Source organism: Cyanistes caeruleus, chromosome Z, assembly GCF_971803275.1.
Source record: "Cyanistes caeruleus chromosome Z, bCyaCae1.hap1.1, whole genome shotgun sequence".
Lineage (NCBI taxonomy): Eukaryota > Metazoa > Chordata > Aves > Passeriformes > Paridae > Cyanistes > Cyanistes caeruleus.
In genome coordinates, this window is record NC_141732.1 from 72,502,058 (window position 1) to 72,529,794 (window position 27,737).

The following is a 27,737-nucleotide window of genomic DNA, read 5'->3' on the forward strand; positions in this document are numbered from 1 at the left end:
CTCGCCTGACGGGAGGCGCGGTGGGGCCTCCCGTCCACAAGGGGGCGCTGTCGCCGCACGCCGCTCCCGCGGCGCCGCTCTAGCGCGGTCGGCGCCACGCGCGGCGCTTCCGGGAGCGACGGGCGCCGGGAGCCGCAGGTGGGACGGGACGGGAGCGGGGTCCGGGGGATGAAAAAGCGGCTGTGAGGGGCTGGGGGAGGGGGGCGGGAGGGGACACAAGGGTGGTGCCGGTGTGAGGTGGCGGACCGGGAGTCGGGGGTGCAGGGGAGGGGCTGGCTGTGTGTGAAGGGAGATGGGGGTGCCGAGAAGGCACTAGGCAGCGCTGGCAGTCGTGAGGGAGCAGGACTCGGCTCCCCTTCAGGAGGGGATACAAGGAGGTGAGTGGGGCAGTTGTCAGGACACGGAGTGAGACCAAGTAAAGTCAAGTCAGGCTGATGGAGGTTACTGCCGGGCGGGACGGGTGGGTGTGAGAGGTGTTGGGCCAGGGATGGGTGCTGGGAGGCAGTGGTGCCTGCCCGGGTAGAGCCTCTGGGGGCTGAGCCTGCCTGTCCTTTCCTCTAGGATGCAGCGGTGGCCAGTGGTGCTTTTCCTGGCCTGGGTTTGCTTTCTCTTTTTTGCTGGTATCGGGCTCTTCATGAGCGGCTTCCTGCTCACCCGGATCGAGCTTGCCAGTAGCAGTTCCTGCTCAGACCCACTCGTGCCTCCACCCTGGGAGAGGCAGAGCCTCCCGCCAGGCTCCTGCTGGGCTCCCCAACGCTTTTCCAAGGCCGTGCTCGTCATCATCGACGCCCTCCATTTTGAGTTTGCCCGCTTTGATCCTGCCAAGGCCAGCCCTCTGCCCTACGAGAACAAGCTGGGTGTCCTGCACCAGCTGGCCACCTCCCAGCCCCGCCATGCCCGGCTGTACCGCTTCCGAGCTGACCCCCCCACGGCCACCATGCAGCGCATCAAGGGGCTCACCACCGGCTCGCTGCCCACCTTCATCGACGTGGGCAGCAACTTTGCCTCCTACGCCATCCAGGAGGACAACCTGCTGGCACAGCTGGTGCAGAACGGTGAGTTCCTGGCCTTTAGCTCAGGCAGGGAAGTTTCAGGCTAGATGTAAAAAAAACGTTTTCTTCGTGGGCATAGGAACAGGTTGCCCAGGGAGATGGTGGAGTCACCATCCCTGAAGGTGCTTAAGAGGCTTCCAGATCTCGTGCTGGGTAGTGTGGTTTAAGGGTTTATAGTGGTGGGTGGATGATTGGATTGGATAGTTTTGAAGGTCTGTTTCAACCTTGAGGATTCTGTGACTGGGGCTGTTTAGCCTGGAGAAGAGAAGGTTGTATAGAGACCTAGTAGCAGCCTTCCAGTATTTGAAGGGGACCTACAGAGAAGCTGGAAATTAATTCTTTGTCAGGAACTGTAGTGATAGAATGAGGAGCAATGGGTACAAATTGACAGAGGAGAAGTAGAAGTTAGATATTAAGAAGAAATTCTTTACTATGAGGGTAATGAGACATTGGAACAGGATTCCAGGGGAAGTTGCAGATGCCCCATCCATGACATTGTTTAAGGCCAGGTTAAATAAAGCCTTGAGAAATAAATCCCTTGAGTAGGAAGTGTCCATGCCCATGGGAAGGGGCTTGGAACTCGATGAGTTTTAAGGTCCCTTCCAATCTCTCAGCATTGTATGATTTTTTGACTCTGTGTGGACAGGGCATGTGCAAACCTCTGCTCAGTTTAACCTGTATTCAAAAACCTTGATTACTTTCACGATGGGAAGGGCACTACGTACAGCAGTTCCACCCTGTGAGCTGATTCTTTTGCCCTGCTTAACGCCAGTTACCTAAGGCAGGGCTGCCATGCAGGCAGGGCGTCTCCAGCTTGGGTTGGGAGTGAGAAGTAGCTGTGACCATGGCTTCATCTTCATCATCTTTGAAGATGAGAAAGCAGGTGATAAGTGGCCACACCGATGGTGTTTGTCCCAAGGTCACCCCCAGGAATGCCTGTAGGAAGCCAAGGGCAGTCTGTCCTGCAGTGTGAGGCATGTGACAGGGGAGGAGCCAGGTGTGCCAGGTGGTGCCAGGTGTGCTGTGAGGGTGTCCCTCAGGCAGCCAGCATGCCTGGGCAGCTGCCTGCAGCCATGAGGCAGCAACCTCATCCCATTTTCATTGTAGTTTGGTGCTGCTGAGGGGTGCTTACTGTAGCTGTTATAGTGGGGTAATGGAGTAGAGGGAAGAGGACAGGCCACAGTGGTTTGTTAGCCAGAGAGACTTCCTCCCAAGGCTCAGAGTGGGCTAAAGCAACATGACTTTGTGAGCAAAGGTAGGCAAATGCAGTAAATCATCTGAGGCAAAATGCACCAGTTGATCCTGTGCCAGAGTAGCAGTCTCAGAGAAAAGGGTTCCTGCTCCCAGCCTGAAGAGCTCTCTGGAAACACAGCTGGCTGGTGGCAGGGCAAGGAGAGGAAAGGCAGAGGGAAGAATCAGTGCTTTTGCCTTCTCTTTTCCATGTCTGGAACACCATCACCATTGTGTTTAAAATCCAGAGCTCAGGACTCCCATCTCCTACTCCATCACCTGCTGCCTTGCATTTTGCAGTGGGCTCACAGGCCTCAGGTGGGGCTTTGTCTGCTTCATGCTGCACCCCCATGCACCCACCTGTTGATGGCTCAAGAGTTTTTCTGCAGGGGTGACAGGTCAGCAATAAGTCCTGAGGTTATGCAGTGTGTTTGGTGGGGGGGGCACTCATGGGCTTAAGATGCTCGTGGACTGGTCCTTCTTGTATTCAAACTCATTTATAGACATATGGTCTTTTTTTTAGTGAAAGTTTTGGTTTTGAGTGTGAGCTGTAGAGGAGCCATTGCTCCAGACTCTGACCTGGGTCTGCCCAGGCTCTTTGGATTGTTGTGGTAACATCATGGCTCCGGGGGGCTCCATCTCTCATTGATTCCTTTCTCTCTGGCTCAGGAAGGAGAGTGGTTTTCATGGGTGATGACACATGGGAAGGACTCTTCCCAAAGAAGTTTTTCCGTTCGTATTTCTTCCCTTCTTTTAATGTGAAGGATCTTCACACTGTGGATGATGGGATCCTGCAGCATCTCTATCCAACTGGTAAGCAGTTTCACCAGAACATGCATAACCTTGGCCTAATGTGGGAGTCCTACTGCAAATTCGACGTAGGGCTGAAGGATTTTCTTTTGTTGCAAAGCAGCACTGGGCAGTTACACACTGCTGCCCAAGGATTACAGTGCTCTAGCTGAATTTCCACCGATAAGCCAGTTCTTGGAGCCCACACACCATTTCTGTAGATACCTTTCCTCTGTCTGGGACAGAATTCAGCTTTTTGGGATGAGGTTAGACTTCTACATCTATCTTACAAAAATACACTGGTGGGATGGAGACAGAGGAGCAGCTTAACTTTGACACATGGCTGCCTAGGGAGGCACACAATGCTCTGGGGAAAATGCAAGTTAGGAGGCTGAGACACAGAGTGCTGCTCTCAACAAGGCATTAGTGATTCCTAGTCACGGGAAGAAGATGAAACATGAAGTTGGTTTGTGATTTTTAGGTGATTTCCACCTCCCTGAGGTCCTGGGACCAATTGAAATGCTCTTTCATTTTTCTGTGTATGAATCTAAGCAAATCAGGGGTGCAATGGCCTCTCACAGACAAGTCTGTGTGCCTTGCATGGGAGCTGCAGTTCATAATTTAATTTCAAATATTTTGGTTTTCATGTGTCAAGGCCCTGAAGCAGAGGGGAGAGGTCAGGGTAACTTTCTAACTAGGGATTGTGTTGGTGTGTCACTCCCATGTCCTGGGTGGGATGCAGAGGGGCATGTTGATGGGTCTAACCTAAAATATCTCCAGGGCAGGATGCCAGTTCTGGGTTCTCCTTTTTCTGAGCATTTTTTTTAGCTCAGTCTGTGGCATTTTGAGGTAAGTTCAAGATGACTTGGATGACATTGTACTGTTCTCCTGAGGGATGGGGAAAAAAACCAGGGATCCTAGGATGTTTGCCAGGCTTTGAGGTCCTTGTGCCATTGCACCCAGGAACCTCTGGCCAAGACTATGCCTTACTTAAAACCTGCATCAAATTCCTTAAAAGCTGGCAGTGACAGTGGCAGGAGGTGAAGAAACAGCAGAGGACACAGGAAATTTTGGCAGGAGGATCTAGGCTTAGAATTGCAGGGTGGTGCATGCTAAGTTTGCTTTTGTTCTGCAGTGGACAGTGGTGAATGGGATGTGCTGATTGCTCATTTCCTCGGCGTGGACCACTGTGGGCATAAACACGGACCCGACCATCCCGAGATGGCAAAGAAGCTCACCCAGATGAATGAGATGCTCAGGTGATGAGTGTGGTGCTGAGGGGTTGCTAGCTGCCTCTTCCTTCAACCAGACTGGCAGGATCATCCCAGGGAATTGACAGATGTAGAGGGCAGCAGGGAATGCTTACTCAGCATGTTAACATGGAAAACAGCTTTTGCCAGGAGCAGCTGGTTCCCCAGCTATGGGCAGCATTGCTTGCATAGATGACTGTTGAGAGGTTTGGTTTCATAAGTAAGACTGCCTTCAGGTCTTGGTTCTCTGTCAAACTGTGAGATGATAGTGCAGCTGGAGAGCAACTGAGCCTTCCTCTTTCCATCTTTAATATGGAGATTGTCCCAGTGAGGTCTGGCTAATGTTTGACAAGCAGATGGAGGACCTTGGCTAGGGAATGAGTGCTGCTGCATTTATCACACAGACCCATGAGCCTCACCTTTGAGTCAGAGGGCAGGATGAGATCCAGAAATTTCAGTCATTCAGTTGTGTTTCAGCCTAAAATGCTGCAGCTTTTGATTCTTAGGACTGCTTTAAGTTTTGCTGCTAGAAGGAATTGGTAATTTTCCCTGCTGTATCTGAGAGCATAGGATATACTGTGTCCTACCTACTGCATCCTTCAGGGACTAATCCCTGCTTTTCTCCTTTGAAGTGGGAGATGGCTCACATAACGTGACACATGACCCAAATAGAAGCAGCCTAAAATTTGTTTTTGTCAGGAACCTTTCTTCTGAATTGCATTTTGTCAAGATCTGTGAAGGCATTTTTGCTGGAGACCCAAGCAGGATTGGTCCACTCTGTCTTAGAGCTCTGAATTTTCAGTTTGGCTTTAAAGCAACAATTTAAAACACCCTGGTCCCTGGCTTGTTGTAGTTCTGCATCAGCATTTAGTTTTGCTCATACCCTTTTGTTGGCTTCACCTCTGTGGTGCAGGCTTGCTGGGGAGATGTCCTCTTCCACCTAAGCTAGTGGGGCCCTTACCCAGGGAGGAATTGACTTTCCTTATCTCGCTGACAGGTCCTTGGTGGATCACCTGGGAAATGATACTCTTCTTCTGGTGGCTGGGGATCACGGCATGACAGAAACTGGAGACCATGGTGGCGACAGCGAGAAGGAAGTTAATGCAGCACTGTTTGTATATAGCAGGACACCCCTGTTTGGCAGTGGCCCTCCAGAGGTGAGAAGCTGACTCTTAGCTATCTGTGCCCAAGCTGGTGCCTGAAAACTGTATCCTAGGATTACAGAGAGTAACAGTTTGACTGGGATTTTTTAGACTGAGAGGTATGGGGAGTACAGCACACTGTCATAGAATCATGGAATAAGCTGAGTTGGAAGGGATGCATCAGGATCATCAAGTCTGACTCCTGGCCCTGCACAGGACACCCCAAGGGTCACACTGTGCTCCTAAGAACATTGTCCAAACACATCTTGAACTCTGTCGGGCTTGATGCAGTGACTGCTTCCCTGTTGCAGTGCCTGACCATCCCCTTTTCCTACTAGCCAGCCTAAATCTCTCATGACACAACTTCAGTCCATTCCCTTAGGTCCTGTCACTGGTCACCAGAGAGAAGAGATCAGTGCCTGATCCTCTTCTTCCCCTCGTCAGGATATTGAAGACCAGCAGGAGGTCTCCCCGCAGTCTCCTCCTGGCTTAACAGAGCAAATTACCTCAGCCACTTCTCACACGGCTTCCCCTCCAGACACTTCATCAACCTCCTGGCTGTCATTTGGATGCTTCCTAAAAGCTTAAAGTCTTTCTTACATTTTGATGCCTAAAACTGCCCCCAGCATTTGAGGCCACCCCAGTGTAGAGCAGAGCAGGACAATCCCCTCCCTTGCCTAGCTGGCGATGCTGGGGGCAGCCAGGACCTCCAGGTCTCTTTCTATGGTGCTGCTTTCCAGCCTTTTCACCTTGATTGAGAGGAGCTGGAGTTCTGTCACCTTGTCTTGAGAGAGCAGTGGAAGGGCTGACACAGGATGCAGAGGACTGAAGTGTTTGGAATGCATGTTCAGGTCACTACAGCTGTGAGAGGTGCTTGTGTGGGGCCAGGTGAGCTGTTGGACAGCCAGTACCTTCCCCATCAACCTGCAGCTTCCCGCAGGCATGCTTCTTACAACAAGAGCCTGGGAGAGAGCAGAGCTGTTCCTCTGCCTGGATTCACCTTTGAACAGGAATGTCTTCCCCACTGTCCTCTCACATGAGTGAAAAGCTGCATTGCTCTGTTCTCTCTGAATTTCTGATTCCTCCCATGTCTCTCCAGGAGCCTGAGACCATTCCCCAAGTGAACCTGGTGCCCACTGTGGCCCTGCTGCTGGGGGTGCCCATCCCCTACAGTAATATTGGGGAGGTGATGGCTGAGCTGTTCGCTGGGGACGGTGATGCTGTGTCTGCAGCCTTGCAGCAGCTCTCAGTGTATCACATCAATGCCAAGCAGGTACGGCCTGTGGTAGGCCTCTTCTTTGACTAGAGGGGAGAAGGAATGGGTTTTTAAGCACAAACCTCTTCTGTTAGGTGGAGGTGAGATGGTGACATGCTGTTATCTTCACTGGGGACTTAGTTTGAAGCATTACATCCTTGCAATGTTTACTCCAGTAAAAGACAGCCCCATTTTCCCTAAAGAAAAATGAGAACCACCTGTTCAGTGCTGTGGTATGGAAAATACTGTCTGGGAAGGTGGAGAGGGGTTGGATCCAGATGGTCAGAAGTGGATTAGGTAATAGGGGACCCTGGTTCCGCAAGTCTGAAGATGACACAGAGGCAAGTGTCACGATTGGAGATTTGAAAGTAAAAGTGGAGATTTTGACGCTGCCTTAGTTTTGAAGGAGATGCAGTGTTAACAAAAAAACTATTCTACATTAGTGAAAGAAGGAAAACAGTAATGAAAGATCAAATAAAAAAAATTACCGTGTAACAGGTAATACTAAAGTAAGATACTAAAGGAGCAATTTACATGAAGTGCAACAAAATACAGAACCCTAGGAGCAGATTGAAAAAATTAGAATGAGAGTCTCTACATCATGTATAAAAGAAGCCTAGGCAGTGGAGCAGGCTAAGTGAGAGCCTCTATGGATGATTTGAGGGCCATCTGTTGTGGCTCTGGTCATGGTACAAAGCCAGATTTGCCACAGGCATTGCAATACATGTATCTTAGCTAAGGGCCAGTCTGCCTTTGACGGACTCTGGATTGCTCGGAGCACAGGAATAACTCCTCCAGTGCCCAACCAGCTCCTTGGAGTGCCAGTTGGACACCACTGGTGCAAGCCAGTGAGGAGCTGGAGAGAATGATTGCTAATGGGAAGACAGGAATTACAGACCTCTGTAATTATAGAGCAGCAGAGTGCTCTGACATTTAAAGATCATGGTGTGTATTGGTGTCCATTAATCACTGAGGATATCAATCATCACTGGTTAGGAATTAGCATTATCAAGTTGTGCCTGTTTAAATATTTGCACTCATTGTTTGAGGAGGTTTCTGGCTCGATAATGATGGTGTTGAAGAAGCTGTGGCATTCCAGGGAGGCCTGTGAGAGAGCTAGTGCACACATCTGCTGTCCATGGGCAGAGGGAGACTGATTCTGACTATGCTCTGAGGCAAGTGGAAGGTGTGTGGAGTTACAGTGCATTTCAGGACTGGAGCAGATCTACACTGCTAAGCCGATGAATGTGTGTGTAGATGGTCTGTCCTGCTAATGCCCCTGTAAGAATTCTTTTATGACTTTGGGATTGTTCATATCCTGTTGAAGTAGAAGCAAAAAGAATGAGCTTTCCTTAAGATATGGTGCAGTGCATTAATGTGCTAATATTGAAGAAAAGGAAGCAGTTTGATTTCATCCACTATAAGTATTTTAAAGTGATGTTTTTCCTCAGACAAAACTGTAAAACTTAACATGGAATGCAGATTAACAAGTCATTAATAGTAATGACTTGACCTTCTGGAGGGCATTTGCCTTACTGCTGCCAAAGACTCTATAAAAGCCCTTAGTGATGCACAGCATTAGCAGAGGTGTAGCTGCAGGAGTCATTGTGGCTGTTGCTATGGATGCATTGCTTGAGAGGGATGTCAGTTTGCCAGAGAGATTGAGTTTCCTGATGGGGACATCCTGGATTTGTGTGACCAGCCCTGGGTGATGTGGCTGGGGACAGGTATGCCCTGGCAGGATTTGGTATATTGAGATTGTTGCCATTATGAAGGGGCAGTGTGAAGCAGTGAATCCTGTTCCATTTTCCCAGTGCTGCTGTCTGATCATGTGTATTCTCTCCTGTAGGTGGATCGCTTCCTGCAGTCATACTCGCTGGTGGCTCAGGACCTGCCAGCAGAGCAGCTCCAGCACCTGCAGGAGCTCTTCTCCAGTGCTGTCGAGGAGCACACGCAGCTCCTGACCCAGGTGCAGGGGACGACGGTGCCTCCAGAGCTCGAGCCGAGGCTGGGAAGCCTCATCAGTCGCTTCCAGCGCTACTTGCGGGAGGCAAGGGCCGTGTGCACCCAGTCCTGGGCCCGCTTCCACCCCCTGCGTATGGTGGGGGGCTGCATCCTTATTGCTTCCTCCTGCTTGCTTTGCTACATGGCCTCAGAGCTGGCCGTGTCCTCACAATCCTTCTGTCGCAGCTGCCTCCTGTTCCCACTCTTCTGGGGCCCTGTGGGGGCTGCTCTCCTGTGGCTGGTCTGTGTTTTCACCCAGGAGGGGCTGGATCTGCTCCTGGTGTCATCATGGGCAGCTGCTGCTTCTCAGCTGGGTTTTTTCTGGCACTGGTGGGGCCAGCATCTCAAGAGAGCCCATTTGACAGGCAGTCAGCCACCCTTGGCCAGTAGTGGCTTGAGGCAGAGGCTGCGAGCATGGCTGGGGCTGGCCTTCCCCATGGGCATTCTTTTCTTCCGCTGTGGAGCTATGTTCTCTGACAGCTTTGTTGTGGCTGAGGCACGGGTGGCCCCATTCCTGCTGGCCTCGCTGGTGATGTTGCTAGTAGGGAAGCTCCACTGGGATGGTCGCCTGACTGTGCCAGAAGGTCCCAAGCAGCAGCTCCTTGGCTTTTCTTCTTACCGGAAAGAGATCTGGTACCTGCTGTGCCTCGTGGGCGTGCTCCTGGTCTGCGTGCGCCTCTCCAGTTTCTTCCACCAGTGCCGCGAAGAAATCCCTCAGTGCCGGCCCTCTGTTTTCCTCTCCCCGCTTGCCAGCCTGAGAAACACACGGGCCAAGAACCTCTTCTACCTCCTGTGCGTGGCCTTGCTGGCTGGGCTGGTGTATGCAGTGCAGAGCTGGCTAAGGCACTACGGCAACCTGAACAGCTCGGACCCCCTCGTGCTCTTCGTGCGCTGGGGTTTCCCACTGGTAGTCCTCTGCATTGCCTGCTACTGGGCCGTTGCCTCCAGTGCTGATGACTCTCTTGGCAAACTGCAGGAGCTGGTGCAGGTTGCAATTGTGGTCTTTCCCAGAGCTGTCTATGGCCTAGCATCCATGGGACTGCTGCTCCTGCTGTGCAATCCCATGACGGTATTTGCAAAGGACACGCGGGAGTCAGCAGGATCCATCGTCACTCCCTACCTGGGGGTCCCTGGCTCCGAAGTCGACTTCCTCCACGTCATCCCTCAGATCTACAAGAGGATGCAGGAGTCTCAGAAGAGCCGGCTGGAGCGGGGCAGCTGCAGGGCCACCATTGCAGCGTATGGGCTGGGCAGTGTGTACTCAGCAGCCCTGGTCATAGCTCTCACTCTCCTGGGCTTCCTCTTGATGCTTCTGCACAGCGAGCGGCTGAGCTTTGCCTTCCTGCTCCTCTTCGTGGAGGCCTTTGTGCTGCTGCATATCCACACATGTGCCAGAGACCTTGCTGGAGATGCTGGTGAGTCTGGGCTCAGCAGAGCAACCACTGGATGTGTGACCTGGGCCGCACCTGCAGTGACTTTGCCTTAATTCCAGTGGGAGAAGCAGGATCTAGTTTCTAGTCTTGGGAAATGATGGTGCACTGATCCTCAGGGTACTTAAATCCTCTGGTAGAAGAAAGATGCATGCAGCATGCATGTGAATGTGGGAGGAGGAGGAGTGTCTTGGATCAGGGAAAAGAGCTCTCTTCTTCCCAGGGTGTGAACAGTCACCAAACCCCACTGGTGCTGACACAGTGCAGTAGCAAGGCTACTACCAGCAGAGGGAATGCTGGCCCCTTGCTGTATCTGTGGGGAGAGCTGGGTTGTTTCCTGTCTCTTAAAAGAGCCAACATGGAAAGGGAACCTGGAAAAAAGGTCACTAGGCTTTTTTTGACTATGGAACTGTCTTGTTCCTTGATGCTGACATCCCCACCCCCTGCCTCTGTTTTTGTCTTTTATTCTCTCAGAGCTGTTTTCAGTGCCGTGGTATGCAGTCATCTCCTGGCTCCTTGCTGCTTCACAGTTCTTCTATTCCACAGGCCACCAGCCTATCTTCCCAGCCATCCACTGGAATGCAGCCTTTGTTGGCTTCCACCTTGACCACAGCACAAACCTCCTGCCTGCTGTCCTGGTGGGCGCCAACACCTTTGCCTCCCATATCCTCTTTGCAGGTAAATCAATTTCTTCCTGGGCTGTGGAGCCCAAGCAGACACAGCTCACTGCAATGCCTTGCCTGAGGGCTCTACAGGTTGAGCATGAGGCAATAAAAAAGGCTCCAGCACCAGCTGAGCAACAACATCCTTGCTGTTCCCACTGTGGGGCCACAGCAGCCTGGCCTGGAGCTGGGTTTTATGCTTCCTGCACGTCCAGGGCAGGGTGGCAGAGCCTAGACTGTTCCTCACCTCCTGGGCTCCAGTAACTTTTTGTGCCTTTGTCCTTGAGGTAGTTGGTTGCCCGCTGCTCCTGCTGTGGCCCTTTGTGTGTGAGATGTCCAACTCACAGAGGAAGAAGCCCAAGAAGGAGTCCCGGGAGGAGCTGCAGGAGGTGGAGGAGCACATGATGGAAATGAGGCTGCGGGAGTCTCCAAAGGAGTTCTCCACTGCTCTGTTGCGGCTGGGATTGAAGTACCTCTTTGTCCTTGGGGCACAGGTACGGGCAGAGGCAGGGTGGCTGTGGGAAAAATAGGAATTTCTAGGAGGACATTGGTGTGCTGTGGTAACTGTGGGGCTCTCTGATGAAAGAAAGAGGTTAGCCAAGACAGACAGGCCCAGGGCTGGAGTGTCTGGGTGCAGGTGGAAGAGCAAGTCCCTTCTAAGCCGTGCCATTTGCTCTGTGCTTCAGGACAGGCTCCAGCGTGGAAATGCCATACAGATTAGGATGCTTTTTATACCCATATGCCCAGAGTGGGAATGTCTGCTCGGGACCTGCAGGGTTGTAATCCTACTCCCTGTCTTCCTTAGCATTCCTGCCTCACACCAGCTCTGGTTTTCATGTGTGCTGTGATGATATAGGGAACTAAACACCGGAAACTTTAATCCTGTGAAAGAAGTGAATAGTTTTCTGGGATTTATCTCTTCAAATCATTCTCCTGTGTTGTCAGACCAGAGACAGTGCAAAGGACAAGCCCTGGAGCAGGAGAGCAGCAGCATCCCTCTCAGTGAAATAGTGGGTCAGTTAGCTTATGGTGTGAACCCTCTCCTGTGCTGCCCCAGCCTGGCCCCACAAGGGACTGCATGTACCCCAAGCTCCTTGTTCCCTGACTTGAGGACATCAAGGAAGGGAGTCCTCTTTAGGATGCTCGTTCCTGACATGTGCTATGCCAGCCTCTCAGGCACATGCAGTTTAGTACCACCTTCAGATTTGAACCTAGTGCCCAGGAGGTCTCTCCAGAGTCACCTGTAACTTGTTTTTCCTGATCTTCCCCACAGCTTCTGGCCTGTGTTTGTGCAGCTATGATCCTCAGGAGACACCTCATGGTTTGGAAGGTCTTTGCCCCAAAGTAAGTCCCAGGAGTTGCTCTGATGCTGGCTTAAGACTCACATCCCTGACACCTTGACTAGAGTTCACAGACAGTAATGTTGGAAGAGACCCTGTGATTGATCTTCTGACTCATTACCTAGTAGTGGTTGTAGGAATGTCCCTAGCTAATTCCTGCTTGAAATTCAGAAGCTAGACTTGAACTAGAGCCTTGAAGTTTCTCTTCATCTTAACTTCCAAAGACACAGAGAGCCCACCTGGAAGCTGAGAATGTTGTAGTCAGAGAGCCAAAAGTAAGGATACCAGACCAGAAGTGATAAAATCAGAAATGCTGAACCAGCAAACCTTTGAACTAGTTGGTGTGAAGGGTGACCTCAGCCTCTGAGGGATTCACAATCCCACCTAAGTCAACAGGTCCTGAGTGGCCTCTAAACCAGACGAGGGCTTGGCTTATAGGTTTCTAGCATCAACTGCTGGGGAATGAATGTAATTCAGGTTTTAGGATGTGGGATGCTACCAGGCTCTCATTGTCAGGAAAATCAGTCAGCTGGAGGGTAGCAGCCTGTTTTTGTAGTCATGCTGACTGTTGCATCCTTAACTGCATCTGTTGTGCCTGTAGGTTCCTCTTTGAGTCGCTGGGCTTTGTGGTGAGCAGCATCTGCCTCTTGCTGGGGATCTCCCTGGTGATGCGTGTGGACTGTGCCGTCAGCACCTGGTTCAGCCAGCTTCGGCTGAGGTAGCCTTGGGGACGTGAGGAACCTGACCTGCTCGTCGGCCGAGGCTGTGGTTGTCTCCTTGCCTCCCTCGGGCTGGGAGGGATACACAAGCCGCTCGCAAATGAGTGCCTGCCGACAGCAGTCAGGGATTATCCCCAGCTCCCTGCCTCCGTGCTGAACAAAAGGACTGGAGCCAACTGTTCCTGGCTCATGGGGATGGTGTTTCTCAGCAGGGGAGATCAGAGCTCTCACTGGGCCTTTGCTGGCAGCAGGAGGACTCTGCTGCAGGAGCCCAGGAAGCAAGAGTTCTGAAGTGCTGGAGAAACACCAGTGGGGATCTTGCTGCTACTTTCCTGACACCTGCCACAATGTGTCACAGCTGATAGGCTTCAGTGGCCAGCAAGGTGTTACCTTGATTGTGCGAAGACTCACGGGATGGGGCCTGCTGAGGAGGGGAGAGGAGATAGGAAGGGGAAGGAACGTCCCACAGCCGCCACTTGTTTTCACATGCTCAGTTTTCACGCTGGCATCACACTGCACATGGTTCCATGCAGATGGTTCCTGGAGCCTCGGTGGCAGCTACCCCTCTGTAAAATCAGTCAGCTCTGTAGTTAAGCCTCTCTTGCCCTACACTCAGTCCCAGTTTCCTGGGGAAATCACCCCCTTTGAGTTGCAGTGGGGAGCACTCTGGGCTGCCTTGTACAGCAGGCTTAGCTTGGGACAGCGGTAGCAGGGACAGCTGTGTGCATGATCAAGAAATTCTCCACTTCTGTTCTCAGCCTGGCAGGGTCCCTGTGGACTGGGTGGTAGCAACCAAGACTCTTGATCTCTTCCTGGGTGTGTGCTGCTGGATGCTGGCTGTTGGCTGTGATCAGTTAAGATGAGGAGGATGTAGTGACAGAATATGGGCTCACACCCATACTGGCCTGGACAGCAGGAGAGGGGAACCTGAAGTAGCTGTCCCAGCTGCAGGAGTAGCCTTGGTATGAGCTTCAGAGCTTGGGAGTAGCTACTTGAAAGCCTGGAGCAGGCACCTGTTCTGGGAAGTGGTTCAACTTACTGGTGTCTGTGTGTGTGCTGGGTGCTATGGACCAGGTGCAGCCAGTCACATCCATGATCCTATGTTTGGGGCTTGTCTCCCTCTTGGCCTTGGCATTCTCTGTAAGACTTCATGCCACAAGTAAGCTATGCCAAACATACCCTTGACTGCTCACAGTCAGGAGACAAGGTGTTTCTTTCTTTATGGGCATAGGTAGAGTGTGGTTACCATAGTGCCTGGCCACATCCTAGCTCAATTCCTCCTGCAGTGTCAATTTGAGCTGGGGTTCCTTACTGCCCTGAACCACTGTGTGGCATTACTTGGTGCTATGAAACTTTTTGTCTCTTTCCTGTCTGGAAAGAACCAACTAGTGCTTGCCTGGGATTTCTGCAATGATATTTGCCTGATCCCATTAATTTTTAACTCATGCACCATGACTAACCCTGTTTGAGTCCCTTGCTGCAGACTGTTAGCATAGCTCCAGGCTCTTCCTCTCCTCTGCCCTGCAGAGTCCCAGGGAAGGTGTCTCTCATTATTTCATTTCTTGCCATTTTTCCCAAGTGCCCAGTTACTGTGGCTCTTGAGGCCAGGTGGAATTTTGTATTTTACCCCTGAAAAATGCCTGCTCAGGTGTTCAGATGCAATTCCAGGGAGGCTTAAACTGTTCTAATATTGGGTTTCCATTGCCTGTCCTGTTCCTGATCTGCTGGCTGTGCTCTTCTACCTCAGCCTCTCATGTCCTCTGCTCTGTGGTCCTGCTCAGTTTCACCTGACACAACCAGGGACTGGTTTGTAGCTGGCATCACACCCTGGATGCCTGGATGCACAACACCAGTGCTAGGACCAGGAAGGCGTAGTGGCAAACAGTGAGGGAAACTGGAAGCTACAGGAATGCATCAGCTCACAATTAAAATGGACTTAGGCAGCCACACCCTTAAAAATAGGTTATTTGCTGAAAGCTGACTTCCTGGTGGCCATATGCTTCTGAAGGAATGAGGGATGTGTTGATATGGGGAGGAGGAAGGGGGTAAAGGTAGCCATTACCCAGTAAATTTTCATTTAATGTGAGGTTAATCTGGATAACACATGTTGCTAAACCCCAAGGCTGGTGCTCAAATTGGTTTTATAACCTCAGAACCTGGTCAGGAGCTTTCTGCCTGCCTGTATTTGTGCTGGCAGAAGTCCCTGTGGCCACTGATATTGTAGGACTGGCCCCTGACATCCCTGCAGCTGCCACCCAGGCACCTTGGCTTCCATCTCTGGGACTTGATCCTCTTTTCACTGCTCACTCCAGTGCAGCTGAGCATTCCCATGCCCACTGTTCATGGTTGGAACACTCACACAGGGCTTGGGCATCCTCTCCTCTCCCCTCCATGCCACCCCTCTGCCCTGTGGGCTCATGGTCCCGGGAGACCAGGGAGAGCAGAGGGAACAGCAGAGCTGTAGCATCATGAAAGGACACACTTATCTCGCCAGAGACTAAACAAAATTTGCAGTGGAAGAGCTGCAGATACATCCTCGTCATTGCAGAGATGCCACGGAGTGCTGGCTGCTCAGACACAGCAGACTGGCTGTTACACCAAAGATTTCAGATCCATGAAGATGAGTTTTCTAAGGGCTGGAGACACTCTTGCTTCTTTTCATTGACTGTCAGTTTTTGTCAGCCTTCTTCAGTTGCTCTCACACTGACTGATCGGCTGCCATTCTTCTGAGCATGCTGGGGATTACAAAGTTAATGCCAGTCTAAGGCCTGGCGACCTTGGAAGTAGGTCATGCTGCTGATGCTAGAGCAGATGGGGCTGTGTTTGCTGATTTAAACCCCAGGATGGGGTTGCCTCCTAGTCCAAACCAAGGCTCTTTGGGAAATCTGGTGTGCTGGGGCATAGGTTTGTGCCCCACATCCCTCCAAAGAGGTTGTCGTAGGGCCCTGCTAGGCTCTCTTAGGTGAGTTATTCTAGGTGGTTTATTTCTGGTCCCTGTGTCCCTGGGCTGAGTGTGACAGGGCACAGAGTGCTCACCTGAAAAATTTTCATCCTGCACACCACAATCTTTCTGCACTTTGGGCTTTGCAAGTGTTGTGCATGTGTTTCTTGGCAGGGGAGAGTCATTGGGAAACTCCCCTGGCTCAGGCCCATGGTCTGTCCCATGGTCCTGGCACAGAACAAAAATTCAATTGTGTCTCTTTTTTGCCTAGAAAATAGTGACCAAAAGCTGCAGCCACTGTGAAAAATTGCGAGTGTTGGGAGCACCTGCAGCTCTGGGCCATGGGGCTAACACAGATCCCAAGGGATGGCACTTTTGGGGAGCCCAGGGCTTGCTCAGGCTCTGTTCCCACAGGCATTCCTCTGTCTCATCTCTCTCTGGCTTTCCCTCAACTCTTCAGGCTGCTTTTTTATGCCAAGGCACAGTCCCAGTCTCAGTGTGCATGTCCTCCCTTCCCCTCAGGATGCAGCAAATCCAGTGTGTGGGGAGCAGGCTGGGGAGCCCTGCTCTCTCCTCTGAGCCCTGACTCAGTGCACCACGTGGCTTGGAGCAAGATGATAGTTTTATTTTTTATTAACTTCTTGGTACCTCAGTCCCTCATTTGGGGAAAAAAACAAAACCGGGGATGGACCCAGTTGTGGAAAGCAACCTGGGAGCTCTGCATGCAGTGTGGTGCTACACTTTCCTGGGTATCTACATATGTGGCTGCCAATGCTTTCATTCACATCCAGCAGCTATACCTGGAAGGTGGAAGCGATGCTCAAGTCTCTGCTGGGAAGTAGAGCTTTTTTTCTTTTCAAAAACCCCTCCAAAACAGGCAAGCTGGCTGTGCTCATTCACCTGGCACCCTGGGTATGGAATGACCGACCCCATGAGGCAGCCAGGGAGGGGTCGTTCCTTTGTTAAATTAATTAATTAATCGGGATGGGGGGGCGGGTGGGGGGGCGTGATTTGCTGTCCGAGGGTGGCACGGGGCTCTGGGCAGCTGTGAAAATTATGTCTGCAAATAAAACGGTGAGAGCCAAGGAGAGCTGTGTCGTTTCCTTCTATCCCTCTCCCCATCCCGTCTGGAGTTCTCCTTCATGGGGATCCTCTTTTACAATTTTCTCCTGAGGGGAAATAGAGGGTTAGGCACTGATCTCTTCTCTGCAGGAACCAGCAACAGGACCCAAGGAAATGGCCTTAACCTGTGTCAGGGGAGGTTTAGGTTGAATTGTGATCCAGGATTCTCGAGGTTTAGGAAAAGGCGATTCTCCGAGAGTGATCAGGCACTGGAACAGGCTCCCCAGGCTAGGGGTCACAGCTACAAGCCTGCCGGAGTTCAAGAAACGTGTGGACAGCGCACACGGTGTGGTTTTTGTGGGGTCCTGCGTGGAGCCAGGGGTTGGATTCGGTGACCTGATGTGTCCCTTCCAATTCGGGTTTTTCTGCAACCGATTCTGTGACTGGTGGCTTCGCCGTGCGCCGAGGTTTGTCCCTCCGCGGCTTCCCCCTTCCCCGCGCGTGCCCCCTCTGCCCCGTGCTTCCCTGTTGCCGTGGTGACGGCCGTTCCCGCCAATCGGCGGCGAGGGCGGGAAAGCGGCGGCGGGCGATGGCGGCGGCCATGAAGCGGCGGCGCGGGACGGAGCCGGAGCCGGGGCCGGAGCCGGAGCCGGAGCGAGAGCGGAGCTGCCTGCGAGCCTGGGCTGCTCACAGCCGGGCGCTGGTCGGGCGATGGACGGTGCGGCACGTCCTTTTTCCTTTCCCCCTCGTCCCTTCCCCGAGCCACCGGGCTGCCGCCGGTGCCGCTCCCCAGCCGTGCCGGCGGTAAGTGCGTCCCTTGCAGGCGGCGCGGTGCGGCGGAGAGGCGCCGCAGGTGCGGCGGCAGCAGCGAGACGAGTTCCGGGAGCTGCTCCTGAGCATCCGCGGTGAGTGGCGGCCGCCGCGCCCCGCCTTCACCTCCCACTGTAGTCCCGGGCCTGAAGCGTGTGGGCGTGGAAGCGCCGGCTCCCTGACACCTCTGTTTACCAGGATGCAGCTCCGGCATCCCGGTGCTGGAAAAAAAACGCGTGAAGGGGGCGGGGTGAAACGGTTCCCACTGCCTAGTGCTGAACGGCGCCTGCAAAGGAGTTAAATCACAGAATCATCAGGGTTGAAAGGGGCCTCTGAACATCAGATCACCCAGTCCAAACCCCTCTGGATGTGTTCCTCTGTCACCTGGAGCAGGTGACACAGGAACGCATCCAGGTGAGGTTTGAATGTCTCTGGAGAGGAGACTCCAGGACTTTCCTGGGCAGCTGTTGCAGTGCTCTGCCACCCTCAGTGTAAAGAAGTTCTTCCTTAAGTTGAGGTGGAGCTTCTTGTGTTTCAGCTTATGAATATTGCTCCTCCGGTTGTAGCTCCAGTATCCCTGGATAGCACCTGCAAGCTAGGGTGAAATGGTCCCTGTTGCCCTATGCTCATCTGGGCCAGCAAAAGAGTTACTGTCCAGGTCCATACTTCACCTTAATTTGCTGGGCAGAGCCTTGGGACTTCTGTAAAAAATAAAAATGAGGCAGCCTTTTCCGTGGGAAGTGAGGGAAGAGGCTCCCTGACACAGTTGTGACGCAGAGAAAGCCTGATGTGAGGCAGCCTTATTTACAGTTTTCTCAGCTCCTCAGTGCAAGAGAGACACAGAGCTCCTGGAGAGGGTCCAGCAGAGGGAAATAAGGAATATTAGGGGACTGGCACAGCCTTCTTACAAGGAATGCCTAAGTGATCTGGACATGTTCAGTCTGGAGCAGAGGTGACTGAGAGGGGACCTCATCAATGTCTGTCAGTGCCTGCAGGGTGGGGTCAGAGGATGGACCAGGCTCTGCTCAGCGGTGCCCAGCACTGGGACATGAAGCAATGGGCAGAAACTGATGCACAGAAGTTCCACCTGAACATGAAGTATAATTTTACCCTGATGACTGCACATCAGAACAAATTTCCAAGAGAGGTTGAGGAGTCTCCCTCACTGGGGATACTCAAAAACAATCTGGATGCAGTCCTGTGCCATGTGCTTTAAGATGGCCATACTTGAGCAGGGAGGTTGGACCAGATGAGCCACTCTGGTCCTTTCTAGGCTTACCCGTTCTGTGCTAAGGACAGAAACACAGTGTGTGCAAGGATACCTACTGGAACAGATTAGGCTGTGATGCTCTTCTGGGAGAGCTGAAAGGCCCAGCTGCTAGAGGACTGCAGCATTTGGATAGCTGGGGATTGGATGTCTAAACGAGTGTTGGCATCTGGAGTGCTGTCTCCTGCTGTCTGTCTGGCCACTGCAGCTCCCAAGTGGCTAAATCACAATACAGTCACTAAAAACTTCTTGCCAAGCTGCTTTTCTTGTTGCCAAGCCAGGTGTTGCCATCTGAGCAAGGACGGCTGTTTATTCTTAGCCAGATAAATTTCTTGTTCTGTGCCCACAGGACTGCCAGCTGCCCTCCCTGCCCTGCCTCTGGAACTCACTGTCCTTTACAACTCCCTGCTTTTCACTGTGGGAGCATCTGTCTCTGCCATCAAAGGAGAAGCAGAAGGAATACGCCAGGGGCTCCTCAGGGGTAAGAATGTGGTTCTTTGTGTGGGGAGTTCTTGGGGTGAGGAGAGCATTCTCTGTGCTCTGGAGATACTTGGTGACTGGCTGGAGGTGTGGGAACCGTGAGCAAACAGTCCTGGCTCTGCCAAGGAAGGCCAGAGATTGGGGAAACTGAACAGACACGCCTGGCTCCACCTGGAAACTGGGCAGGCACATCTGACTGTGCTTGGAAAAGCTGGAGATGGGGGGAACTGAGCAGACATCCAGGCTCTGCCTATAAGGGCTGGAGGTGGAGTGGCATGTGGCCAGGGACAATGTGCAGCTGTCTGCCTGTTCTCGCCTGCAGGGATGGGCTGGAGGTTTCAAGGGAAACAAGAGTTTCTAATGTTTTAACTTTTAAGGTGCCAAGTCTCTAGCAAAGTCTTTGTGACAGTAGAAAATTATTGTTTTCTTTAATTATGGTGTGCTGTCTTCAAAGAAAACTCACTGAAACAAGCTGTAGTTCAGAGGTGGATCTGCAGTGTTGGCACATGCTTACCTGAGGGAAAATGACTTCAAGAGGGCTCAGCAGAGCTGGAGTCTATGTCTAAGTTGTGCTGTGTGTTTTCTCCTGAGTGTGCTGCTGTCAGCTCCACTCTTTTAGAGCTTGTTTTCCATTCTGCTGAGGCCAGGCCAGCCCTGCAACCCCATTCCTTCCATTGCTATGAGGAGCCTGTGCTTGCTTGAGGCTTTCTCTCCCTGTTGCACCCAGGGCATCTGTTACAGGGCACCAACTCATTGTCTTACAGCTCTAGGTCTTTTTGCTTGGGTTTATTTTTCAGTTCTGGAGGCTTGTGGGGCCTGTGGACAGGATCTTGGCACAGAGGAGCTGTGGGAAAAGGTGCTACAGGAGGTAACCATAGAGGAGCTGCAGGCACCTCTGCACCGCCTCGGGGCCCTGCAAGCAGCCTGGTGGCTGGCAGCCAGCCAGCTGAGAAGTGTTGCTGGCCTCTTCCATCTCCTGAGCACTGCTGAGGTAACGGGGCACAGGCAGATGCCGGCAGAGCTGGCATAAATACTGTGTTTGTCATAAAACTCACTCTGCAGAATGTTGTTGTGGCACTTGGACAGCTGAAACCATCAGTGCTGCCCAGTCAGTCAATCCTCCCCTTGGAATCCCAGCATAGCCTAATGGCCCTGAGTGACTTAATGGATCCCAGAATATTCTGTCTGTCTGGGCCATGGACCTCTGTGTGTCAGACAGAAGACTTGGGCAGGCTGGAATAGGGCTGCAGATGGACTTGCAGACTCTGTAGGCAACAGCAGTGGGATGCAGAACCTTCCCTGCTGATCAAAGGGCTGGTGATGGGTCCCATCTTTCTGAACAAGCTTCAACAGCCATCTGTTGGATGCCTGGAGGCCCTGGAGGTGCACCCTACTCTGAGGTGGGGAGGTGATGCCCCATGCCAGGCAGGAATCACGACAGTAAGGGGGTTGTAGCTGAAGTGGACAGATGGTAGGACATTGCTCCCCGGTTTACTCCCACTGCAGGGAGCTGTGTTGAGTGGTTTGGTGGGACCTGTATCTCTGTACCCTCGGACCAGTGTTTCCTGCTTCCCTTCAGCATTCCCTGCTCTCTCTCCTCTGTGCCTTCACAGGACCCAGAAAGAGCTCACTGCAATGAGGGGCAGAATGAACTCCTCTCCATGATCAAGGCATGGCGGGTCCCTCCTGAGGAGACCTCCCTACCCCTTGTACAGAGTGCCAAGGACTTGAAGGAGATCCTCTGGACTGCAGCAGCCTTCCTGCAAGGTTTGTGGCAGCAGGTACCCATGCCAGCACAGCCTCCTGCTGCTCTGTCCCAGCACCACTTTGCCTGCCCTTATCATGGTTTCTCTTCCCAAGCAAACTGACCCTTGGGGTTTTTTGCGCTGTGTCTTTGGAAGTGGGTCTGGGTTGAGTCTCTTGAGTCTCAGCCTTTACATTCCTTATTCAAAAAGCTTCCCTGCTTTTCCTCAGCTCATCCTTTCTCTGCACTATCACAGGGCTCCTCTGCTGTCTGTGACTTTAGGCAAGGTGTCTGGGCCCTGCAGTGACCGAAGGCTGGCAGGGGATTTATGAAGATTTTCCTTTCTTCTGTCTGTCTTCTGAAACCTGCCTTGTTGCAAGCACATTGTTCCTGTCAGATTATGGTGCTGCAAGAGCTACACAAAGCTGTTGTGAGGCTCTGTAGCTTGGTGTCACAGCAGGCAATGGACCTCCTCTGGCTGCTGTGTTCTGTCCTGCCCTGTTTTCTTTACTGCCCTGTCCTTTACTGTTTTGACAACCCCAGCAGCCTGGGGGACAGCCAGCGCTGCCTCGCTGTGCTTGGGCTCATGCAGGGCCTTCCTGCCAGCAGGCATGGCAGGAGCTCTGGCCCACAGAGCTGGAGCCAAAATACTCAAAGGTGGCACCAGCACTCCCAGCAGGCAGGTGGCAGATGTGAGTATGGTGCTGTTATGTGAGAGCCCGCTCAGAAGGAAGCCTGAAAAGAAGACTGAAGGAAAAGCAAATAACTAGTTGTGGTAAATATAAATTAATTGATATCTCAAAGCATCCTGCTGGGAAATGACCCAGATGTTCTGGAAAAATTCTAAGGTTCTGTGTGTGCTTCCCTATCTGCACTGCTGTCATTGGGGATGAATGTGGAGGTGAACCTTCCCAGCACATACCCCTGTCCTTGTTCTGGGCCAAAGGAAGCACCTTGGGCTTGGAAGCTTCTGTTATTTCTGCTGGACACTTCCCCTGAGTGGCTTGTTCTCTTGCAAAACCATTAAAGCAAAGATGGCAGCTTGGCACTATCATGCTATGCATCACTGGGTTTGGCGGGGATCAGGCAAGTCCCTATGGCACTGGGAAGAAAAGGGCACCACACTTGTTTGGGGCCAGGTGGGACAGGAAGGTGAGCCACAGAGCCAAGATATTGGGTCTGTCCTAGGGCTGCAGGAGCTGGAGGCTGGGAACTTCTCCACTGCCCTTTCCCTCCTTCAGGAAGCTGCTGGAGGATTCTGCTCCAAGAAGATACTGGCACAGATCTACACCTGTCTTGGCTGCTGTGCTCAGCGAATGGTAATGACAGCAGAGAGGAGAAAGGGAGCTGTGGGGTAGGGAGGCTCAGGCTGATGTCCACAGTGCCTCTGTGTGGTCCAAAGCCTCTGCAGGGTGGGAAGGCCTTAAGCAGAAATTGCCCTTGTGGCCTAAGCCTCTTTGGACAGGCTGCAAAATCCATGCAAAGATTTTGGCTGATTGAAAAGTGTTGCTGCAGAGAGAGAAGTTCAAAAACCAATCTGAGGAGGGCTGCCTTTGGCTAAAGTGCTGCCCTGCTTAGTGGGGATCTCTTGGGGAAGCAGAGCAGGAATCTGGATCCCACCAAACAATAAAAACATCAGCCAGATATCCTTTCAATATGTATGTCTTCCCACCCACCCAGGGCAAGCCTCAGACAGCCCTTCAGCACCTGAAACGGGCCCTCCAGGTAGATTTCCAGTGCCTTCCTGCCCTGTCCCACGTGGCAGCAGTGTACCATGAACTGGGAGAGACCAATGCGGAGCTGCAGGCCCTGACCCTGCTCTACAAGGTTTGTCTGGTTCCCGTAGTTCTGGGATGAGTTTTGCCCTGCAGAGCCTGCACAGAGTTTCAAGCAGGCTTCTTCCTTCTGGGAGGCTGCTTGACCATGGAAAGGGTCCTCAAAATAGCATGGTGCTGCCTTCAGCAAGTGGCAGGAAGGAGTCCAGCAAGATCTGAAATTCCTGCTCAGCACCATGTTTGGATGTGGCAAGACCTTGGGTCCTAGTTCATGTTTGTGGTGGATTGGGGGTTTATATTCTCAGGTCAGAAAGTACCGATCTCTTAGTAAAGTATGTAATTTAAGTCATTTTACATTACATACTCAGTAAGTATGTAATGTAAAAGAGGGCTTTAAGGGCAGATTTTGGCTGCAGTGAGGCAGTGTGCATTCACCTGCCTGGGGTAGTCGGTCATAGCAGTAGACCCTGAATTATCTCTTCAGCTGTTTGAAAACTGTCAGATACACACAGAGAGGGGAGGGAACTCTCTCCTTACAAATGGTCTAACTAGGTCTGTGGCTGCAATGGGAGATGGTGTTCCAGGCAGCTCAAAGCACCTTGAACTAAAAACGTGAGGTGATCTGGGTGATCTTGAAAATCTCCTGGTGCCATGTGGAGATCAGAAGTCTGCCTGACCCTGTGTAATCCTGATGGCTCTTGCTGGAAATGGCTGTGAGAATAATGTAGCTGTGCTTGTGAAGTGCACCACTTCTGCTTGCCTGGGTGCATCTGTAGATATCAGAAGTGACAAAAGATTGCAGCTGCCTGAGACTTGACCATTTTCTGTTCTTGTTTCACAGGCTCTGGGAAAAAACCCTCCAGCAGCTGCTTCCTCTAGTCCCTGTTTCCTAATGCGAACGGAGCTGCTTGTCCACACGCCAGTACTCACTTCTCTCCTTCGCCAGCACCACCCCTCTGAAGTGAAGTACCTTCTAGCACAGCGGTGTCTCCAGGATGGGAGGTAACAGTACCTCTGGTCTGTTTGTAACATGCTGCTTGTTTGGGTTCTGCAGTTTTCCTTGTGCTCCTGGAAATGGCCCAGTTCAGTACTGCTGTCATAAGTGTGCTCAAATCATGGAGATTGTGAACAGGGCGAGTGTAGTGCAGAGGGAGAGACTGCGGGCTGGCAATCCAGGTTTCACCTGGCTGATGGCACTTCTCTTTCTACCACATGTCATGTTCCTGTTGCAGGGTGGCTGATGCAGTGGAACATTACCTGGATTTTCTGTCTCTCCTTCAGGAGGGGCTGCAGCAGCAGGTAGGTGTCCTGGTGAAGAGCTCACTTGGTGACTTGGAGGATGAGGGTTGGAGGGATCCAAACCCAGTCCCAGGGGCTGGGCCCAGGCATCAGCCCTGGACTCCAGGCTTCAGAGTCTAGTTTAAGATGTGAAGGAAATGAGGTGGGGGCTGGCACCCCCAGTCTGTGGCATGTCTGCCTTTGGATTCACATCAGAGCACTCACTACTGCTGTTCGGAGGGACAGCTTCCCCTTCCCTGTGGGGAGCAGCTGTCAGTCTGATTTTGGATTTCACTTTCAGAGTAGGGATCTGATGCCTTGACTTTGCTGAGCTGTGAGTGCTCCCCATCTTCTGCCTGCCCCACCAGGCTCCAGTGACTGTGGGAGAGGGCTTGAACTTTGTTTGGCAGCAGCTCCACGTTACAGTTTGCAAAGAGTCATTCTGCTTGGCTGAGAACTCTGCAGTTCTGCAGCACTGATGTCACTTTTGCTCCCCAGGTGCCCCTGGATGGTAGCTCAGCTCTGCCCAGAATCCCAGTGGTGTTCCTGGAAGCAGCATCTGCCTTGGAGCAAGCTGGGAGGCACCAGGATGCCATAACTGTGTGTGAGGAAGTCATCAGACAGACAACTGACCACATTCCACGTGTGTTACGAGTGGAGGAGACTCTGCAGCACCCAGAGTGCTCATTGCCAGGGGCAGAACTGGCAGGTGCACTCCTGTCCCAAAAGGAGAGCCTGTGCTGTCTTGCCTGGAGAGCAGCTGGATACCTGCACCAAGGCTGGGCATGGGCCAAGCTAGGCGAGAGCAAGGAAGCTATAACACAGTTCAGCAGGTAATAAACCCTTGCTGGGAGGAGGGGCCTCCCCAGCAGCCAGCAGTGGATGGTGGGGCCAGGGCAGGACACAGCATGGCACTGGGGCTACCCTGACAACTTGACACACCTGACAGCCCAGGATTGGCTCCAAAATTCCTCTGGCTTCCCACCCACAGGTGCCTCAGTGATATCCTGCGTGTCCAGCTTCATGGATCTGGCATCAGACAGACAGGTAGGACACCACACAGGTGGGACCTGTGTGGGGCCTCAGCTGGGTTGGGATCTGTGTCCTTGGCAGCAGCAGCAGGTACAGGGGCAAGGTGGTGGGCTCAGCATCACTCTGGCAAGAGGCAGTTGTCCCAGGGTGTAAAGTTCTGGGCCATGCTAAAACCTCTGAAGAGACTGGTTTTTTTTGGAGCAGAGTTTCACCTTGGCTCTGCCTCCTTCTTCACTGACTAGTTAGCAGTTAAATGGGTTGTGAACTGGGAAGCTTCTCCAACCCAGTTTTTGGGGAAAAGATACATGCCAGTGGTGCAGAGGTCAGGCTGCTGCTGAGGTCACTGTTCACCACAGCCATGTAACATTCTGGAATCTTGACATTCTTCACTCTTTCTGATGCCTCCCGACCTCTTCCAGCCTGGCAGAGAGGCTGAGCTTTGCCATCTGTCTCTGGAGCTGGAAGATGAGTAGCCCAAGTAAATACTTGGCCAGTCCTGACTGCTAACCTGGCTCAGCCTGCTGGTAACAAGGGAGAGAACATCTGGAGGATACTGTCTTCAGGTGTGTGTGTCTTCCTTTGACAGAGAATCTCCAGCCAGAAGTGGCGGTGCTCCAGAAAATCAGGTTGCTCTCTCTTATTGGGCGAGGTACACAGTTCCTGGAGCTGGGGAGGCACAAAGAAGCCCTGTTGGATTTCCAGCACAGTTTGCAGATCTCACCAGGTAAGAGGCTCATTTTGGTGAGGAACACAAGGGATTTCCACAGATTTATCCTGGGCTGCTTTGCTGTCTTCAGCAGGAAGTTCTTATGTTTTATACTGCATTTATTCAGGTGTCCAAGACAACAGTAGGGCCAATAGCAATGTTGCATACTAGAGATACTTCTGTGGGGCCTGGTCTGCCATGGAGAAACAGACCCAAAAACTCTTGTCAGAACCCTGACACCAACCTGTGCCCTCAGATAGCTTGGAAATTTCCTGCTTTGACCCCAGCCTGGTACAGCCAGCTTTATCCCAGACAGGTCTGCTGTTCCAGAACAGAGAAGTGGAGTTGTGCTTCACCTGAGGAAGCAGCATGTCCATGCCTGGCCATGCAGAGGCCTGCAAAGGGAGCATTCGTGTCTTGAGCTCGGCAAAGGCATGGCTACTGCTGCTCACAGGGCTGCTCTTTCCTGTTCAGTGCTGTGGCATGCTGAAAAGGTGTGAGCTTCACCAGGATTTGTCAGACCTGCTGGTCCCGGTTCTGCCCATGGCTTCCTCCCTTTGGGGTGTGGATGTACCTACAAGGAAAACCCCAGTCTGTGTCCAAACAGAGGTGTGGCAGGCTGTGCCGCAGGGCTGATGCCATCTGCCTTGGCTGCCAGCCCTGGGGTTAATTAGAGCCTGTGACACAGCCAGGATGGCCTCATCCCCATTATACCACCTCTCCTTACACTCACTGCCCTCGTCTGGCTTCTTAGTTTCTTTTGTAATACCCTGTAACCCACAGCAGTGCTGAAGACTTGCTCCTTCTCTGATAAGGGCTGATCCTTCTTCCTGTCTTGCAGGTGACCCAGGTGCTGCCTCCTACCTGGTGCAGGCCTTGTGGAAGCTGAACCGAAAGCAGGAGGCAGCTGCTCAGTGGCAGAAGTTCTCCCAGAGCTCCTCTGGACAGGATGGGCAGCAGCAAGGGCAGGGAAGGTATGTAGAGGGATGGGTGAGATCTCAAGTCCAGCAGTGCAAACTGTCTGTCAAGCTGTGAGGGAAGTGTAGGTGTCCAAGGAGCTTCCCCTGATGACTGCTCAGACAGGCCACAGGTTGTGTGACTTCCTGGGGTACAGAAGAGCTGGCATGGAGCCAAATGGGGAGGGCACAGGCTGCAGGTAGAGCAGGGGGGTCTTAGGGCATGGCAAAGGAATGCTGCAGTCCTCACTGCTGCCATGTTCCCTTCTCTTGCAGGCCCCTCCCTTTGTACTTGGTTTCATGTCTGGAGCAGGCGATGTTCCCTCACAGTGAACCTCTTGCCAGAAGCATACAGGATTACCTCAGGGCAGCAGCCCAGGACACCTCAAGCTGACCTGGTCATGCCCACCATATCCATCTGCTTAGGTCTCCCTGCACTTGGCTGGCACAAGGCCTTTAAGGACTCTTTCAAGACTCTGAATTACTCTGTGATGAAACTGGATTCCCAAAGGACTGAAACAGAATAGATCTCCTTTTGTAATAAAAAACTCAAGCTCTGCTTAGCTTTGGGTTTTTCCATGCTCTTTTTCCAGAGTGAAATGTTGCAGTTGTGGCCTTGACACTGCCTCCAGCTACTGAGAGCCCATGGGCTGTGTGCCCTAGGTGTGTAAGAGATCAAGGGTAGAGATACCTTTGTCCTCTGTGCCCTGTCCATGGTGGGGCTGGCTCTGCACTCGGGCTCCAGGCAGCTGGTGGTCTGTCCTATCAGTGCTTCGTGTGCTGGCTTTTTGCTCGGTTACTGTGGCTTGGAGC

General features: G+C 52.4%; 2 protein-coding genes across 5 annotated transcripts; both read left to right on the top strand.

The window, feature by feature from the left end:
• Positions 1–2: 2 nt before the first annotated feature.
• PIGO (phosphatidylinositol glycan anchor biosynthesis class O) lies at positions 3–16,902 on the top strand. Of its 4 annotated transcripts, none has more exons than XM_086868176.1 (11): positions 3–138; positions 562–1,055; positions 2,952–3,095; positions 4,207–4,330; positions 5,319–5,478; positions 6,563–6,736; positions 8,568–10,137; positions 10,699–10,830; positions 11,106–11,308; positions 12,088–12,158; positions 12,756–16,902. In XM_086868176.1, the coding sequence occupies exons 2-11, from the start codon at positions 563–565 to the stop codon at positions 12,874–12,876; spliced, it is 3,192 nt and encodes a 1,063-aa protein (XP_086724302.1). In that variant the 5' UTR covers positions 3–138; position 562; the 3' UTR covers positions 12,877–16,902. The 4 variants fall into 4 exon arrangements, 2 of the variants coding, with proteins under 2 accessions (XP_086724302.1, XP_086724301.1); XR_015280591.1 differs by having other exon boundaries at positions 24–138; positions 10,627–10,830; positions 11,102–11,308; XR_015280592.1 differs by having other exon boundaries at positions 24–138; positions 11,102–11,308.
• A 228-nt stretch (positions 16,903–17,130) lies between these two features.
• Positions 17,131–27,487, top strand: FANCG (FA complementation group G). Its single transcript, XM_086868177.1, has 14 exons — positions 17,131–17,594; positions 17,700–17,781; positions 19,303–19,434; positions 20,231–20,424; positions 21,047–21,200; positions 22,366–22,496; positions 22,858–23,004; positions 23,794–23,954; positions 24,185–24,251; positions 24,729–25,063; positions 25,222–25,277; positions 25,849–25,986; positions 26,810–26,942; positions 27,201–27,487. Exons 1-14 carry the CDS (start codon positions 17,466–17,468, stop codon positions 27,316–27,318), a joined length of 1,977 nt encoding a protein of 658 aa, XP_086724303.1. The 5' UTR covers positions 17,131–17,465; the 3' UTR covers positions 27,319–27,487.
• The last annotated feature ends 250 nt before the right edge of the window (positions 27,488–27,737 follow it).